Source organism: Entelurus aequoreus, linkage group LG13 (assembly GCF_033978785.1).
Source record: "Entelurus aequoreus isolate RoL-2023_Sb linkage group LG13, RoL_Eaeq_v1.1, whole genome shotgun sequence".
NCBI lineage: Eukaryota > Metazoa > Chordata > Actinopteri > Syngnathiformes > Syngnathidae > Entelurus > Entelurus aequoreus.
This window is the reverse complement of record NC_084743.1, coordinates 60,738,089-60,754,699: the sequence shown is the minus strand read 5'-3', so window position 1 is coordinate 60,754,699 and position 16,611 is coordinate 60,738,089. Positions and strand designations below refer to the sequence as shown.

General features: G+C 39.7%; 1 protein-coding gene across 1 annotated transcript in view; it reads left to right on the top strand.

Annotated features, from left to right (window-relative positions):
* prpf8 (pre-mRNA processing factor 8) overlaps nt 1-16,188 on the top strand; it is a 41,569-nt gene extending 25,381 nt beyond the window's left edge. The window contains exons 21-43 of the mRNA XM_062068107.1: nt 66-304; nt 408-554; nt 640-850; nt 977-1,093; nt 2,932-3,179; nt 3,253-3,432; nt 3,636-3,771; nt 3,929-4,098; nt 4,212-4,341; nt 4,446-4,592; nt 4,683-4,843; nt 4,934-5,125; nt 5,693-5,930; nt 7,174-7,302; nt 7,585-7,698; nt 8,879-9,052; nt 9,206-9,399; nt 9,519-9,758; nt 10,954-11,095; nt 11,207-11,347; nt 11,452-11,591; nt 11,701-11,903; nt 15,730-16,188. Coding sequence (XP_061924091.1) covers nt 66-304; nt 408-554; nt 640-850; nt 977-1,093; nt 2,932-3,179; nt 3,253-3,432; nt 3,636-3,771; nt 3,929-4,098; nt 4,212-4,341; nt 4,446-4,592; nt 4,683-4,843; nt 4,934-5,125; nt 5,693-5,930; nt 7,174-7,302; nt 7,585-7,698; nt 8,879-9,052; nt 9,206-9,399; nt 9,519-9,758; nt 10,954-11,095; nt 11,207-11,347; nt 11,452-11,591; nt 11,701-11,903; nt 15,730-15,884 — 3,948 coding nt within the window. The 3' untranslated portion in view covers nt 15,885-16,188. The remainder of the gene's footprint in view (nt 1-65; nt 305-407; nt 555-639; nt 851-976; nt 1,094-2,931; nt 3,180-3,252; nt 3,433-3,635; nt 3,772-3,928; nt 4,099-4,211; nt 4,342-4,445; nt 4,593-4,682; nt 4,844-4,933; nt 5,126-5,692; nt 5,931-7,173; nt 7,303-7,584; nt 7,699-8,878; nt 9,053-9,205; nt 9,400-9,518; nt 9,759-10,953; nt 11,096-11,206; nt 11,348-11,451; nt 11,592-11,700; nt 11,904-15,729) is intronic.
* Nucleotides 16,189-16,611: the final 423 nt, after the last annotated feature.

Genomic DNA, 16,611 nt, shown 5'->3' with positions numbered 1-16,611 from the left:
TTCTGTTATCACATTTGTAATACAACACAAAAAGTAAGTGAGCATTTTCTTATCATTGTTTTTAGGACATGAATCACACAAACTCTTACGGCATCATCCGGGGACTCCAGTTTGCCTCATTCATTGTACAGTACTATGGTCTAGTTATGGATCTACTAGTGCTAGGTCTGCACCGAGCCAGCGAGATGGCAGGTCCCCCTCAGATGCCCAACGACTTCCTCAGTTTCCAAGACACAGCAACAGAGAGTGCCCACCCCATCAGGCTGTACTGCCGCTACATCGACCGCATTCACATCTTCTTCAGGTTAGAATGTTGTTAGAAAATGAAACCTCTCAAAATTAGTATTTCCTTTTTTACTCTTGGCTAGTTACATTTTTGTGTAAATATTCTCTTGTGACTTCATCAGGTTTTCTGCTGACGAGGCTCGGGATCTCATTCAGAGGTATCTGACGGAGCACCCTGACCCCAACAATGAGAACATTGTGGGCTACAACAACAAGAAGTGCTGGCCCCGTGATGCCCGCATGAGGCTGATGAAGCATGATGTCAATCTGTGAGTCGTCTGCCTCTGATTTATACCACTATGTATTTCAAACTAGTCAAAAATTTGGCTATAAATCTTTTCATTTTCATCTCAGTGGGCGTGCAGTGTTCTGGGACATCAAGAACCGCCTGCCAAGGTCTGTGACCACAGTCCAGTGGGAGAACAGCTTTGTGTCCGTCTACAGCAAAGACAATCCCAACCTGCTCTTCAACATGTGTGGCTTTGAGTGCCGCATCTTGCCCAAATGTCGAACAAGCTATGAGGAGTTCACCCATAAGGACGGTGTCTGGAATTTGCAGAATGAGGTAAATAAATACCTTCCCTTCATTGACCAGTACCAGGTTTTTACCTTCTACAGACCCAAAATGCTGTGGCCACCATACCATTGCGGTGTTAAAGGCATCGTTGCTTTTGTGTATTTGCATGTGTAGGTTACCAAAGAGAGGACAGCTCAGTGTTTCCTGCGTGTGGATGATGAATCAATGCAGCGCTTCCACAACCGAGTGCGCCAGATCCTGATGGCCTCTGGCTCAACCACTTTTACAAAGGTCAGTGGATATTTTAATTCCAAAGCTGGTGTTTTTGGCAGCCATCTTAGTTTTAGTCTTAGTCCTTTGGCTGAGAATACTTAGTTTTAGTCACACTTTAGTCATTTATTTTTTTGGTAGTTTTAGTTGACGGAAATTCCAAAGGGTTGTAGCCTAGGTTTGAAAGAGACAACCTGAGGGATAAAACGATCTGTGATTTTGTCATTGAAGTGATGGCGCTGGATGACAAGCCCTTTATTATTGGTGAAGATACAGGCTTTTGTGAGCTAGTAAACGACTAGGAGCCACAGTTTGTACTTCCAAGCTTTTTCGAATTCATGTTTTTTCTAGCAAAATACGTGATCGCCACACTGCATGCATTGATTGATGGAAATAAGGACTTAAGCTTCACTACTGATTTATGAATGATTGTGTTATCCCAACCATAGTAGTGATGTCGTCCTTGGTCAGGACAAATCTACATGTAATGTTAGTCAAATCCACCTTAAATGTGTACAAACTACAGTTAAAACAACATTTTAAATATAATAAATAGGGATGTCCCGATTAGCATTTCTGGCCTAATATCCCGATCAGATATTTTGACAGATTATCCATCCATCCATTTTCTACCGTTTGTCCCTTGCTGGGGTGGCTGGTAGAAAGAAACTAAAGTAAACATTAAAACATTTTTATCAAGCTTATCTTATAACATTTAAAATTTGCTAATATTGTTGTAAATCAGATACAGATACATACAACTTTTTAACTAAATAAAGTGGCTCCTGCACAAAAACAAAGGAAAAAATGTCTATTGGCTTCCTCTTTTAAAAAAATTGGGTTTTACCTTCAAAGCCTTCCTGTATGTAGACAATTACTACCCGAGTTTGTCAACAATAACAAAAAACGATTAAAAAATAAAGATTTTGTAATAAGAACAGTAAAAAGATTAAGATTGATCTAATTGTTTTAGTATCATTTATACACTGATACCATGCTCTGCATTGATAGTATCGACATCTTCATCGATCACCTCTATTTTACATGGCTGCTTTAGCAGTGGAGTGAATTACATTTATATAGCGCTTTTTCTCAAGTGACTCAAAGCGCTTTACATAGTGAAACCCAATATCTAAGTTACATTTAAACCAGTGTGGGTGGCACTGGGAGCAGGTGGGTAAGGTGTCTTGCCCAAGGACACAACGGCAGTGACTAGGATGGCGGAAGCGGGGATCGAACCTGCAACCCTCAAGTTGCTGGCACGGCCGCTCTACCAACCGAGCTATACCGCCCCAAGCTGTTAGTTTCTTTTGTTGTCCTGCTCGGTGTGTGTAACATGCTTAACCATTCTCTTTCCTCTAGTCCTCCAGTAAAAGAAAGTTTATTTTCCACCATGGTGTTGAGGATTACAATTTTAGAAAGAGGCTTCTCGACGACGCCCTTGTTAGAGCTTGCTCTCAAATCGGTGCAGTGTTCTGGCAAGACTCGCACTGTCCGGGAGTTAATGCACACATCTCCTGCATGTGTGTAACGAGGAATATGTAAATTTAATTCTGTCTCCCTGACTGTATCCCTTTTTGTAGGAAGCTTTCCGGTGAATACAATCCTTAGCCATGTGAACACAAACAGCTGTGGTAAAGATCGCCTGGGCTCAGCAGCTCATCAGCCGATCGCGATCAGTTGAAAAAAAAACAAATATCGGCCCCCGATCAAGGCATCTCTAGTAATAGATTTAGAAATAATTATCGGTATCTGCTTGGATGAAAAAATTGTGCATCCTTAAAATGTACAGTCTTAAAAATTGGAGGTAGTGTTTGTCAAAATGACTTAAGGGTCATAACGAATGTTTTTGCCTCCAGATTGTGAACAAATGGAACACAGCTCTCATCGGTCTGATGACCTACTTCCGTGAAGCGGTGGTCAACACCCAGGAGCTCCTGGATCTACTGGTCAAATGTGAGAACAAGATTCAGACGCGTATCAAGATCGGTCTGAACTCCAAAATGCCCAGTCGCTTCCCGCCTGTCGTTTTCTATACTCCCAAAGAGTTGGGAGGCCTGGGCATGTTGTCCATGGGCCATGTGCTGATTCCACAGTCTGACCTGCGGTAAGCCGGCACATTTTCCATGATCCTTAAACTACTTCAAAGTTTGTATTAAACTGTTCTCTTTCCCTACCAGGTGGTCCAAGCAGACAGATGTGGGCATCACCCATTTCAGGTCTGGAATGAGTCACGAAGAGGACCAACTGATTCCAAACTTGTATCGTTACATTCAGCCATGGGAAAGCGAGTTCATTGACTCGCAGAGAGTATGGGCAGAGTACGCCCTCAAGAGGCAAGAGGCCATTGCACAGAACAGGTATGTTGTTCTTTTCATTGGTAGTGTTTTATGAAAGTAATTGGAGTTCTCATGATGGGCATGTTTTCATAAAAGGCTTTCCCAGTCATTAGACTTGTGTATTGTGAACGCTAGACACCCACATATTTCTAGTTTTCCTTGACCACAAAGGAAAGAATGTCATAAGCTGTGGAACAAATGGCAGTTTGTGTTCTGTATCCCAGGCGTCTCACTTTGGAGGATTTGGAAGACTCATGGGACAGAGGAATTCCACGTATCAACACCCTTTTCCAAAAAGACCGACACACACTGGCCTATGACAAAGGCTGGAGAGTCAGAACAGACTTTAAACAATACCAGGTATGATGGAGAGATATTTTAGCTGGAAATGCATGTTCGATGCAAAGTTCAAACGAGCTATCAGCATTATCGTGTGTCGCATGATAACATGCTGTGTTTAACACCAAATGTGAAGTGAATCTAAAAATTGATGCATCTGTTTTGTGAAATAATGCAGGTGCTGAAGCAGAATCCCTTCTGGTGGACCCATCAGAGGCATGATGGAAAACTGTGGAACCTCAACAATTACCGCACAGATATGATCCAGGCTCTGGGTGGTGTGGAAGGCATCCTGGAACACACTCTCTTCAGAGGCACTTACTTCCCCACATGGGAAGGTCTCTTCTGGTGAGTCATGTTGAGAAATAAATTATACTCGCGTCACCAAGTTTTCTTATTGTGTGTGTTTTCCCCAAAATTGAATTTAAATCAAACTGACTAATTGTCTTTCTGGACTACAGGGAGAAAGCCAGTGGCTTTGAAGAGTCCATGAAGTGGAAGAAGCTGACCAATGCGCAGAGATCTGGTCTCAACCAAATCCCCAACCGCCGCTTCACTCTTTGGTGGTCGCCCACGATCAACAGAGCCAATGTTAGTTCCAAATATAACTACAAAAGTATTATTTGTAGGGATTAAAAATTACTATTTTGAAGGTTAAAAGCTTCTCAAACTAATAGTGTTTCCCCCCTCTTTAGGTATATGTGGGTTTCCAGGTGCAACTTGACCTGACTGGAATCTTTATGCACGGAAAGATCCCCACACTGAAGATCTCCCTCATTCAGATCTTCAGGGCTCATTTGTGGCAGAAGATTCATGAGAGCGTTGTCATGGATCTCTGTCAGGTAGGATTTTTCTACACAGAGCAATAAGGAATGGAAAGCTATATTTCCCTGCTTTTATTTGTACAGATATGAATGTGTTTTTGCTTTCAGGTTTTTGACCAGGAGCTCGATGCTCTTGAGATCGAGACTGTGCAGAAGGAGACCATCCACCCCAGGAAGTCCTACAAGATGAACTCGTCTTGTGCCGACATCCTCCTCTTTGCGTCCTACAAGTGGAACGTCTCTCGGCCGTCTCTGCTGGCTGACTCAAAGTATGACTCGGCACTTCTCTTCATTGATTGTCTATGCTCATGAAACTGGGGTATGAACTTCATGTAAACTCCATGTACGACTCTTTGCAGGGATGTGATGGACAGCACCACCACCCAAAAATACTGGATTGACATCCAGCTGCGTTGGGGTGACTATGACTCGCATGATATTGAACGCTACGCAAGAGCCAAGTTCTTGGACTACACCACAGACAACATGAGCATCTACCCTTCCCCAACTGGGGTGCTCATTGCCATCGACTTGGCTTACAACCTTCACAGGTCAGTATTGTGTGGGCATCACCCAAAGTGCGGCCTACAGTTTGTTTGTTTTTGGCCTGAAACACTATTGTAAAGACAAAATAAAATTGGATACAAAGTAAGCATGCTAATGTTAATAAGGCTGCAGAGCCTGACCCAATCAGTGGCCACAATACTGATGAGGGCAGTCTCATTGTTTAGGTCTGGTCTAGTGGCCAATACTACTGTAGTGTTGGTATTTTTAGTTAATTTAAAAAATGTTATGTTTAAAATGCCTAATTTAGTGCAAAATGATGTAGAATATGCTTTGTTACTGATAACACAAAGCTAAGAAATCGATGTTGTGTTCAGAAGTTTAGCATATTTTGATTGACCCATGTTGTATTCGTTTTAGTATCTTTTAATGTACAAAATGTAACAAAGTGGCCCCCGCTGCCTCCAATTTTTATTCATGCAGCCCTCGCTGGAAAAGGTTTTGACTCCCCTGGTTTAAGTACTTCAATGACTTGATAACAATTATTAGAGCCCAGAAATATAAATGTGGACGTTGTCCAGCTCTCACATCTTGCATGTGTTCTTTTTGTGCAGTGGTTATGGAAACTGGTTCCCTGGCAGCAAGCCTTTGATCCAGCAGGCCATGGCTAAGATCATGAAGGCCAATCCTGCGCTGTATGTGCTGAGGGAGCGCATCCGCAAGGGTCTGCAACTCTACTCCTCAGAGCCTACTGAGCCCTACCTGTCCTCACAGAACTATGGGGAACTCTTCTCCAACCAAATCATTTGGTTTGTGGATGACACCAATGTCTACAGAGTCACCATCCACAAGGTGTGTGCTGACTTGTGCTCCCAATTTTAAACTTTTAAATGTTTGTCTCTTTGTTAGATATTACCTCGATTTACGAACGTTCATGTAGTGAAGCAAATTTCTCCATAAAGCCAAAACATGCTGAACTGTGCTCTATGCGCTGCTCTGCCAACACATGCAGAAGTCACTATGGTGTCCTCACAAACAATCAGAAATCACAACAAGCCTTAACTTTAACAACATTGCTATATTAATTAAGATTTTCAATCCAATCCACTTTATTTATATAGCACATTTAAAAAAACAAAAGTTTCACAAAGTGCTCCACAGGAGTTAAGACATCCATACAAGGAGAGTCAGTAATATAAAACATTTAACATAAAATAAAAATGTTTTAAATGGACTAAAATCACACAATTCTCATGCTTGTTTAAAAGTCAAAGAGTAAAATTATGTTTTAAGACGTGTTTTAAAACTCATTAAAGAGGGAGTCGTCCGAATAGCAAGAGGGATATTGTTCCAAAGTTTTGGAGCCACGGCAGAAAATGCACGATCCCCTCTGGATTTTAAACGGGTTTTAAAAAGTAAAATCCGTGAGAAGGAGTCGACGGGAAAGAAAGGAGCAGACAGGGAAAGCGAGAGTACGGGCAATGTGTGCGTGAGTGCGACATGAAAGACACACTACTGAACGAGAGTAGCTCTTCCCATTCGCTGTGAAATAAATCTGCTTTGGCATATTTTTCTAGACAAGTCCAGTCTCATCACAGTTAAAACTTGCTCTGGTACGTAGGCTGCTTCGATGATTCTTCTGCCATTAATGTACTCCTCGCAAATAGTTTTTTTTTTTAAATTCTACTGCATTTCCCTTCTTCTTTCCACGCTGGTCTGTTATCTTTTTGGGACTTAAGTTAGGTACTTGAGTTAGCAAAATGGACAAGATGTGTCAAATGGGGGAAAGCACACAAAAAGCACACATGCTAAAGCGCTAAGAAGTGACTAGCAGCGTCCTGGGTAGCAAGTGACCTGGAGGGCTCTGCCTCCACAAAAATGCCGCGCCTTGCTTTTTTGCCTGCAGGCCTAACACAAAAGGAATGACTGAATGAAGTGTTTGTACACAAATACATGGTTTACACACAAAGGCATATATGCCTCAATTTAAAAGTTTGTAAATCGAGAAGTTCGCAAATATAGGGATTTATAAATTGAGGTTCCATTGTATCGTCATAGAAAATGTATTACAACCATTTTTTTCCATTTTTACCAGACATTTGAAGGTAACTTGACCACCAAACCCATCAATGGAGCCATTTTCATCTTCAACCCCAGGACGGGACAGCTCTTCCTTAAGATCATTCACACTTCTGTGTGGGCTGGGCAGAAACGTCTGGGACAGGTAAAAAAAAAAAAAAAGACATGTGACTCAATGTCACATGTCATGTGACATTATACAACTGATGCTGCTGTACCTGCTACAGAATTGAGTTCCTTTTGGCAAATCGAGGAAACACTACAAGCGACTCTTTGCTGTTTTTAGCTCTGTTTCTGTGGGAGTGAAAACAAAACTTTCATGTTAGGCTTCATGCATAATCTATTGCAAATACCGTTTTTAAACCAATATCAATAATGTTAATTTCCTTATAATTTGCATGTGTTAAAACAATTTGTTTCCTTGCAGCTGGCTAAATGGAAGACAGCTGAAGAAGTAGCCGCCTTAATCCGATCTCTCCCAGTGGAAGAGCAACCGAAGCAGATCATTGTGACCAGGAAGGGCATGTTGGACCCTCTGGAGGTAAGACTGTCACACTAAAGTACAGTTGGCTAATTAATAATTATTAGCGCTGAGTAGGGGTTTCCCGATATATTATGATATGCCGATATAAGAGCTTTAATTATAGCCCGATAACGATATTGATCGGACGTGATATCAGCACGAATCATACATGCTTTTATTATTTTGGGGCTTGTCGTGGTTAGCGCCTTGCATGGTAGCTTCTGCCATCTGTGTGTGAATGGGTGAATGTAATGTATACTAAATGCATTTCAGGGATCGTATTAGATAGGGGTGTAAAAAAAACCGCCTTTGGAATTAATCGCGATTCTTATTTGTAACGATTCTTAATCAATTAAAAAAAACTAATCTATCTATTTAATTTATTTATATTTTAATATGAATCAAGTCGTTACACCCAAGAATCGAATGGTGTGGTGCTCAAAGATTCACAGCCCTAGTATCAGGTATAGTAAAGTGCTCTATAAATACAGTTTAAATACTAAACAAAAATATTGTAATGTAGAATCTTAGAAAATGCTTGATTAGGTGAAATAAAACCTAACAATGGTAGGTAATGAAAACAACTCACCTATTTATTATTAACTGTCTTAAATGGACTTATGCTGTCTTCAAGTGGAAGTGGAGTGATGACTGTTTTTTTTTTTTTTTTGCAACACTTCATGGCCACAATCATTAGGTTAAGCTCTTGACGCCCAGTAAGTTGAATGATGCGGACACGTTTGTGACTGGGTTTTTTTCCAATACGCTTTTGCCTTGGAGACTTTGTATCTGTGTGTAATGTGCAACTATAACTATTTGATACTGTTTTAGACTGCAATGTTGTTCAATCAAGGACACTTATTACTATGTATGTCTAGCTTATATGCTTTTGTGTGCTTAGCTGTTGTGTAGCTTCTACTAGCCTATAGCCTACCATGTGTACCTTGTGTAAATAACTTGACTAAGAGGAAAGAAAAGACCAACCATGTGTCATTATTGGAGGATATTAACTGGCTGTCCAGCTTTGCACAAGTAAACACGCTGCAGGACTGCTTGTATCGGAGCGCTCATATTGGTGATTTTAGATGTAAATCGATTCATGTTTTTTGCTGATATCTGACCCATATCGATATCGGATCGAGCCCCCCCAGTAGCGTCAATGCCTAATATTTGTAATGCCATTCTTCTCTTTACACAGGTCCACTTGCTTGACTTCCCCAACATTGTGATCAAAGGCTCTGAGTTACAGCTGCCCTTCCAGGCATGTCTGAAGGTAGAGAAGTTTGGAGATCTGATTCTCAAAGCTACCGAGCCGCAGATGGTGCTGTTCAACCTTTACGATGACTGGCTCAAGACTATTTCGTCGTACACAGTGAGTTTTACTCCCTATCGCCAAAACGAAATTGTAGTGTTTTCTTCACCATCGTGCTTCTTTGCAAGCATGAAAATGGGTGACATGACAGGAAACTGAATACGTATCCACCTGTGTAAGTAGTTTGTGCATGGGGATTTTCTCCCTCTGTAGGCCTTCTCGCGACTCATCCTGATCCTCAGAGCGCTACATGTCAACAATGACCGTGCCAAGGTGATCCTCAAACCTGACAAGACGACCATCACTGAGCCCCATCACATTTGGCCCACTCTCACGGACGAGGAGTGGATCAAGGTGGAAGTGCAACTTAAAGACCTCATTCTGGCCGACTATGGCAAGAAGAACAAGTGAGTGTTATAACTAAAATTGGACACTGTACAGTTTTTTTGGTTAGTACCATTAGGTGGATAAAGCAGGACCAAACAATTTAACATCCAGCACGTCACTCCGGTTTTCTCTCCCTCAGCGTGAACGTGGCTTCCCTGACCCAGTCTGAGATCCGTGACATCATTCTGGGAATGGAGATTTCGGCTCCCTCGCAGCAGCGCCAGCAAATTGCTGAGATTGAGAAGCAGACCAAAGAGCAGTCGCAGCTCACCGCCACACAGACCCGCACCGTCAACAAACACGGCGATGAGATCATCACATCCACCACATCCAACTATGAGACGCAGACCTTCTCCTCCAAGACCGAATGGAGGGTCAGGTATGTGTCTTCTTCAAAGGCAACACTGAAAGTAGATGGCAATTAATGGTACGAGTGTGATGATAACTGGCGGGATTAACATGTTTCTCATTTAAAGAAAAGCTGTCTCACGGGCAATACGCAGTCGGCTTATTTTGTTATTTTACTACTAGAAGCATATTAGTCTGGCAATGAGCAAGACATTTGAACAGCATATGTGGCGTTTTGCGCACACAAGAGCTACTGAGAGCTAGCTAACATAGCTAGCCTCTCCTGGGTGGGGGTGACTTTTAGCCACTCTTCTTCATTTTAGTTCCACAGCCAACAATATGTCCCAGTAGAAGCAGGCTAAACTGCCAATCATGCACTCTAGACACACCGGATTGCTTTCATGAGCAGCAAGTAGTGTTGGCCTCTAGAGGAGACCAAACAAATTAGATCATACTGTTCAGTATTGCAGCTTTACTGTATTGGATTAAAAGAGTGTAAAAGTCAAAGTCTAGGGATGCTATTAAAAAAATAAATAAATAAAAATTCACATCCAAATTGCGAATTTTCTTTATTTTGATTTTAAATCAAGTCATAATTTTCAAAAAATGTATTAAAATATTTTTATTTTTTTTAACTATTTTTTTTTTAGGGGTGGAAATTTGAATTCAAAACATTAAGCAACTATTATTGACATCAACATTATTATTGATACTGTTGCTTTTATCAATTCCTTTTTTAAATTATTGTATTTAATAAGTATTGTATTTTGTATGTCTTTTCAATTGCTTTATACATTTATTTTAAGTATTGTAAAGCTCGATTGAGTTGGTTACATTATTTTTCTTTTATTAAATTAACATTCTATGATTTAAAAAAATAAAATACAATAAAAAAAATTATTTTTAAAAATATGTTTTTTTTTTAGGCCAACACTTTGCATATAAGTTGTATGTCAGCAGTCAAGAGGAGCGTTTGTAAACTGTAACCTGTTTTGAAAAGGTTTTATTATAATTTATACTCCAAATAATACATTATAGAAATTGTGGTGAATGATTACCGGTATTTAAAAAGTATTGATTTTTAATCGAGGATCGTTTTGAATCATGAATCAAATCGAATCGTGTGGTGCCCAAAGATTCACAGCCCTATCTTGTATCATCATCACACCTGTTGTAAATTACCTAGTTTTTATTTTCTGAGTTGGTTAAATTCTGTTTATTTTTAGGGCTATATCTGCTGCCAATCTCCATCTCCGAACCAACCACATTTACGTGTCATCGGATGACATCAAGGAGACGGGATACACTTACATCCTGCCCAAGAACGTCCTCAAGAAGTTCATCTGCATTTCAGACTTGCGAGCACAGGTATGTCCTGGTAGTCGGTGTTATGATGATGCTTTTATGTGTTTGACAAAAACAGTGTCAAATAAAAATTGGCTGTTTGCAGTAAGAACAATTGTTGTTGTTGTTGTTCAGATTGCAGGCTACTTGTACGGCACCAGTCCACCCGACAACCCGCAAGTAAAGGAGATCCGTTGTATTGTCATGGTACCTCAGTGGGGGACCCACCAGACGGTCCATCTGCCCAATCAGCTGCCGGGACATGAATATCTGAAAGTAAGAGACCGAGGCTGAACTAGAGAACTCATCCTCAAGATTATGTTGTCACATGAGATAGTCCAAAGTATTTTAAGAATATTAAGGAGGTTTTGTTTGCAAAGGAAATGGAGCCCCTCGGTTGGATCCACACGCAACCTAACGAGTCGCCACAGTTGTCGCCCCAAGATGTCACCACTCATGCCAAAGTCATGGCTGACAACCCCTCTTGGGATGGAGAAAAGACCATTATCATCACCTGCAGGTAACCACGGTTACGGTTGCTTGTGTTGTCGAAGACTGAAGTTGGACAATAAGAAGCGGAAATAAATGGCTATTTGGCGAAGTAGTATTTAATAGCGTCTCGTTTCCAGCTTCACGCCAGGCTCGTGCACGCTGACGGCCTACAAGCTGACGCCCAGCGGCTACGAGTGGGGCAGGCAGAACACGGACAAGGGAAACAACCCGAAAGGCTACCTGCCGTCCCACTATGAGCGAGTCCAGATGCTGCTCTCGGATCGCTTCCTGGCCTTCTTCATGGTGCCGGGCCAGGTTTCATGGAACTACAACTTCATGGGTCAGTAACTTTTACTTGCTTTTCATCTCACACTTTTACAATACAGTGGAACCTTGATTTACGGACTTAATTAATTCTTGAACAAGGTTGGTGAACCGAAAAGTTTGTATAGTGAAGCAGCGTTCTCCATTAAAAAAAAACTATGTAAGCATGAATAAATGGTTCAAGCCTCGAGAAAAGTCCCTATTTTAGTTTTTTTCTGAAAAAGAAAATAGAAGACAATTTGAAGACCGTATAGTCTGTACAGTATTTTCCGGACTATGGAGCGCACCGGTATATAAGCCGCACCCACCAAATTTTTAAAGAAAAAAGTGATTATTCATAAATGAGCTGCACCGGACTATGAGCCACAGATATATACGTTATGAAATGAGTTATTTACACAGAAACATTTTGTAGATGTTTATTTACATACTTTAATTATTTTGAAACAGTGCCTGTAACACGGCAGTAAAACGGCTGCTCAAACAAAACAGAAGTCATCATGGACCCACTAGCTGCAGAAGCTAGCTCTCTAATCAGCTAAACAGACTCAATAACTCCACGCTGACATTTTGGTGAAATTACGTAACTGAAACAATACAAAAAGAATGCCATTGTAAGTAAATAATACTAACATTGACACTCGTAAAGGTGTTAGCATATTAGCTTATGCTAACGATGCCAGCTTCATTGTGTTACGATAGCATGTACAAATATGCATTAAAACACTCTTTACAGACATCACACATGGCACGGTTTAGTAAGTAATTGTTTTAGTTGTATTGTAAAACTTACAAATGTTGATGAATGAAGAATACGTACAAGTAGAAACGCTATGGACAGCTAGAAGACGGACCAGCACATCTACCTTTGGTTGAAAGCACTACATGATAGGACACTGCTGCACCTGCACTGAGCGAACTCATCCAAAAGATGGCGCCATAGCACAAACAATAACACCTTTTCTGTGTATTAGCTTGTTTTTTTTTTTACTATTTGCATTATGGCCGTCAGCCAAGGAAAAATCCATAAATTAGCTGCACCGTCAAAATGTAGGAAAAAAGAAGTGGCTTATAGTCTAGAATTTATGGTGGCCCCTTTTTTAGTCCGCAGCAAATTTCTTACTTTCGAGGCTGGTTTGTTGGCTTTTTGGACCCATGTCCTGTGCAGCAAGTGACGTGGGGTCCCGCCTTCGCAACAATGATGCGCCCTGATTTTTGCCTGCAGGCGTGATAGAAAGGAATGAAGGGTTCGCACATCGAAGCATATTTGGCTCCATTTAAAAATTCGTAAATCGAAAAGCTCGCAAATAGAGGGGTTCGTAAATCGAGTATGTAGTTCCATTGAGTGGCCTCTTGTCACATATTTTTGGATCTAGACCAGACTTGGGCAAAATACGGCCCGCGGGCCACATGCGGACCATTAAGATTTTCAATCCGGCCCGTCAGACGTTCTACATAATTTTTTTTAGACCCTTAAGACTTAGTGGCCACATGCGTGGACAGCACTTTTTAGCTCTTATTTCCAAAATTGTGTACACTACTAAATCGGGGTATTATGGCCGCTTATGTGGACACTTATACTGCCATCTGATGGTGTCAGAAGAGTATAACATACAATGGAATTTGGGGAAAAAAAGTGTAAAAATAAGAATTAGCATGTCACTAAACATGAATCAGAATCAGAATAGTTTTATTGCCATTGTTTGAGAACGGGTTCACAACCTAGGAATTTTTCTTGGTGCAAACGTGTGACATAAAACACATATAACACATATTTGGTAATAAAAAGAGCTGTAACTGAGCTATCAGATAGACTTAGACTTAGTACACGTTTGTGTACTTATGGACTAAGTACATCATATCAATAGATGATTCTTAGTTTTTATTCTAATTAGGGTCCAATAAGCCCAAATAGCAAAGAGAAATAAAAGCATGTAAACAAACAGCTTGGGTCTTAAGAGGTTAACCTCATCAAAACTGTCGCCGCCAATATGATGTGCAGTGCTGTTTTTAAATTACTGTAAGTCTTGAACTATACAATGGTTGAAATCTGCGCTTTTGAGTTATTACAGTAATCTATGTCACAGCAGCTCAGACGAGGAACAAAGCAGAGTGGGCGGGGTTTGTTTTCAGAGCAGCCAGCCCGAAATGCATGTGTCAGGAACAGATGCAGAAGCAAATTTGTACAACAAATGTCTGCATAAAAGTGCTAATATATCATATTGTAGGTGTTTATTACACTTTGCATTCATATTTTGCTGTTTGTTACATTTTTGTTGTGTTTTGCTTGATTGTAAAAGATACACAATTACAGAGTAGCTGGTCTGAGAAGTAAAAGAAGAGCAATGTTCATATGTTGTTAATATTCAGTGTTTTATTGTTCATAGTTATTTTTTGGAAATCCCACTTTCTTTATTTTCATGTACATTTTGGGTGTCTCATTCAGTAAAAAACTGTAAAATCCCATTCCGTTTTTTTGAGGTGGTCTGTCATAACTTTTTAGGATTCTATTGGACATTGTGACTTTTTGTATTAGTGTTCCTGGAAAAAAAGAGACCCAAAAACACATACTGTACAGCAGGGGTCACCAACCTTTTTGAAACCAAGAGCTACTTCTTGGGTACTGATTAATGCGAAGGGCTACCAGTTTGATACACACTTAAATAAATTGCCAATTTGCTCAATTTACCTTTAACTCTATGTTATTATTAATAATTAATGATATTTACACTTAATTGAACGGTTTAAAAGAGGAGAAAACACGAAAAAAAAGACAATTAAATTTTGAAACATAGTTTATCTTCAATTTCGACTCTTTAAAATTCAAAATTCAACCGAAAAAAAGAAGAGAAAAACTAGCTAATTCGAATCTTTTTGAAAAAATTAAAAAAAAGAATTTATGGAACATAATTAGTAATTTTTCCTGATAAAGATTAATTTTAGAATTTTGATGACATATTTTAAATAGGTTTATATCCAATCTGTACTTTGTTCGAATATATAACAAATTGGACCAAGCTATATTTCTAACAAAGACAAATCATTATTTCTTCTAGATTTTCCAGAACAAACATTTTAAAAGAAATTCAAAATACTTTGAAATAAGATTTAAATTAGATTCTACAGATTTTCTAGATTTGCCAGAATCATTTTTTTGAATTTTAATCGTAATAAGTTTGAAGAACTATTTCACAAATATTCTTCGTCGAAAAAACAGAAGCTAAAATGAAGAATTAAATTTAAATGTATTTATTATTCTTTACAATAAAAAAAAAAAAATGTACTTGAACATTGATTTAAATTGTCAGGAAAGAAGAGGAAGGAATTTAAAAGGTATACGTGTTTAAAAATCCTAAAATCATTTTTAAGGTTGTATTTTTTTCTCTAAAATTGTCTTTCTGAAAGTTATAAGAAGCAAAGTAAAAAAAAATATGAATTTATTTAAACAAGTGAAGACCAAGTCTTTAAAATATTTTCTTGGATTTTCAAATTTTATTGGAGTTTTGTCTCTCTTAGAATTAAAAATGTCGGGCAAAGCGAGACCAGCATGCTAGTAAATAAATAACATTTTAAAAAAAGAGGCAGCTCACTGGTAAGTGCTGCTATTTGAGCTATTTTTAGAACAGGCCAGCGGGCAACTCATCTGGTCCTTACGGGCTACCTGGTGCCCGCGGGCACCGCGTCGGTGACCCCTGCTGTACAGAATGTTTTTACAGCTAAATGTTTATATCATCTATACACACATACACATTTTTTCTCTAAATGTGGCCCCCGAGTCAACATATTTGCCCAGCTCTGATCTAGACTACACGTGATGATCACCACCTGTCTTCCTTCATCAGGCGTGCGCCACGACCCCAACATGAAGTACGACCTGCAGCTGGCCAACCCCAAGGAGTTCTACCACGAAGTCCATCGGCCGTCGCACTTCCTCAACTTTGCCTCTCTGCAGGAGGGAGAAATCTACAACGCTGACCGTGAGGACATGTTTAATTGAGTTGACAACAATCAGCCGTGTACAAATTGTACTAAACATCTTTGTTTGGACTTTAAAACTAGAATCTTAGTCTTGTTACCCTTTCACGTATTTCTTTCGCTTTGGATTCCTCAGTCGCTCAAGTTGCAGTGGAACTTTAGCGTCAAATTGTTTGATTTGAGCGGTTTATGATACATAAATGATGTATTTGATTGTGTAATATCTTGGAATGTTGGCATCAATGATTTCCATGTTAAGTTACGTGCTCTTATTCCGTGATATTGTAGTTTGGCTTTAAATAAAGATGACCCTTTTTATACATTTATACGCGTCAGCTTTCTTAAAATCAAACGCATGCGTGCTTGACTGAATTCCACGCACCCGGCGACGATATGAGAGGCCTGAAGTTGGAACATTTATGGTAAGTATTTTATTTTTTACACTTTATAAGTGCTCATTTTCAAATGTTTCATGGAACACATGTTAGTGGTGGGTGAAACGATATCAACGCATTGTGAAACACAAGAAGTGATACCGTGTCTCGAAGCTTCCGTGTGTGTGTCACTTTAAGAAAGGAACTGTTAGAATAATTGTTTCTAAGTTATCACATAAACTTTGTGTTGCATTGAGTGCCCGGTAAGAAGCAAAAGCTGTCTTTGAACCTACCAAGAGTAAGGCTTGTAAAACTCCACTGTGTAGGGGGGAAGCAACATGAAGGTGTTCTTGTTTCTTTCATGTATTATAATCA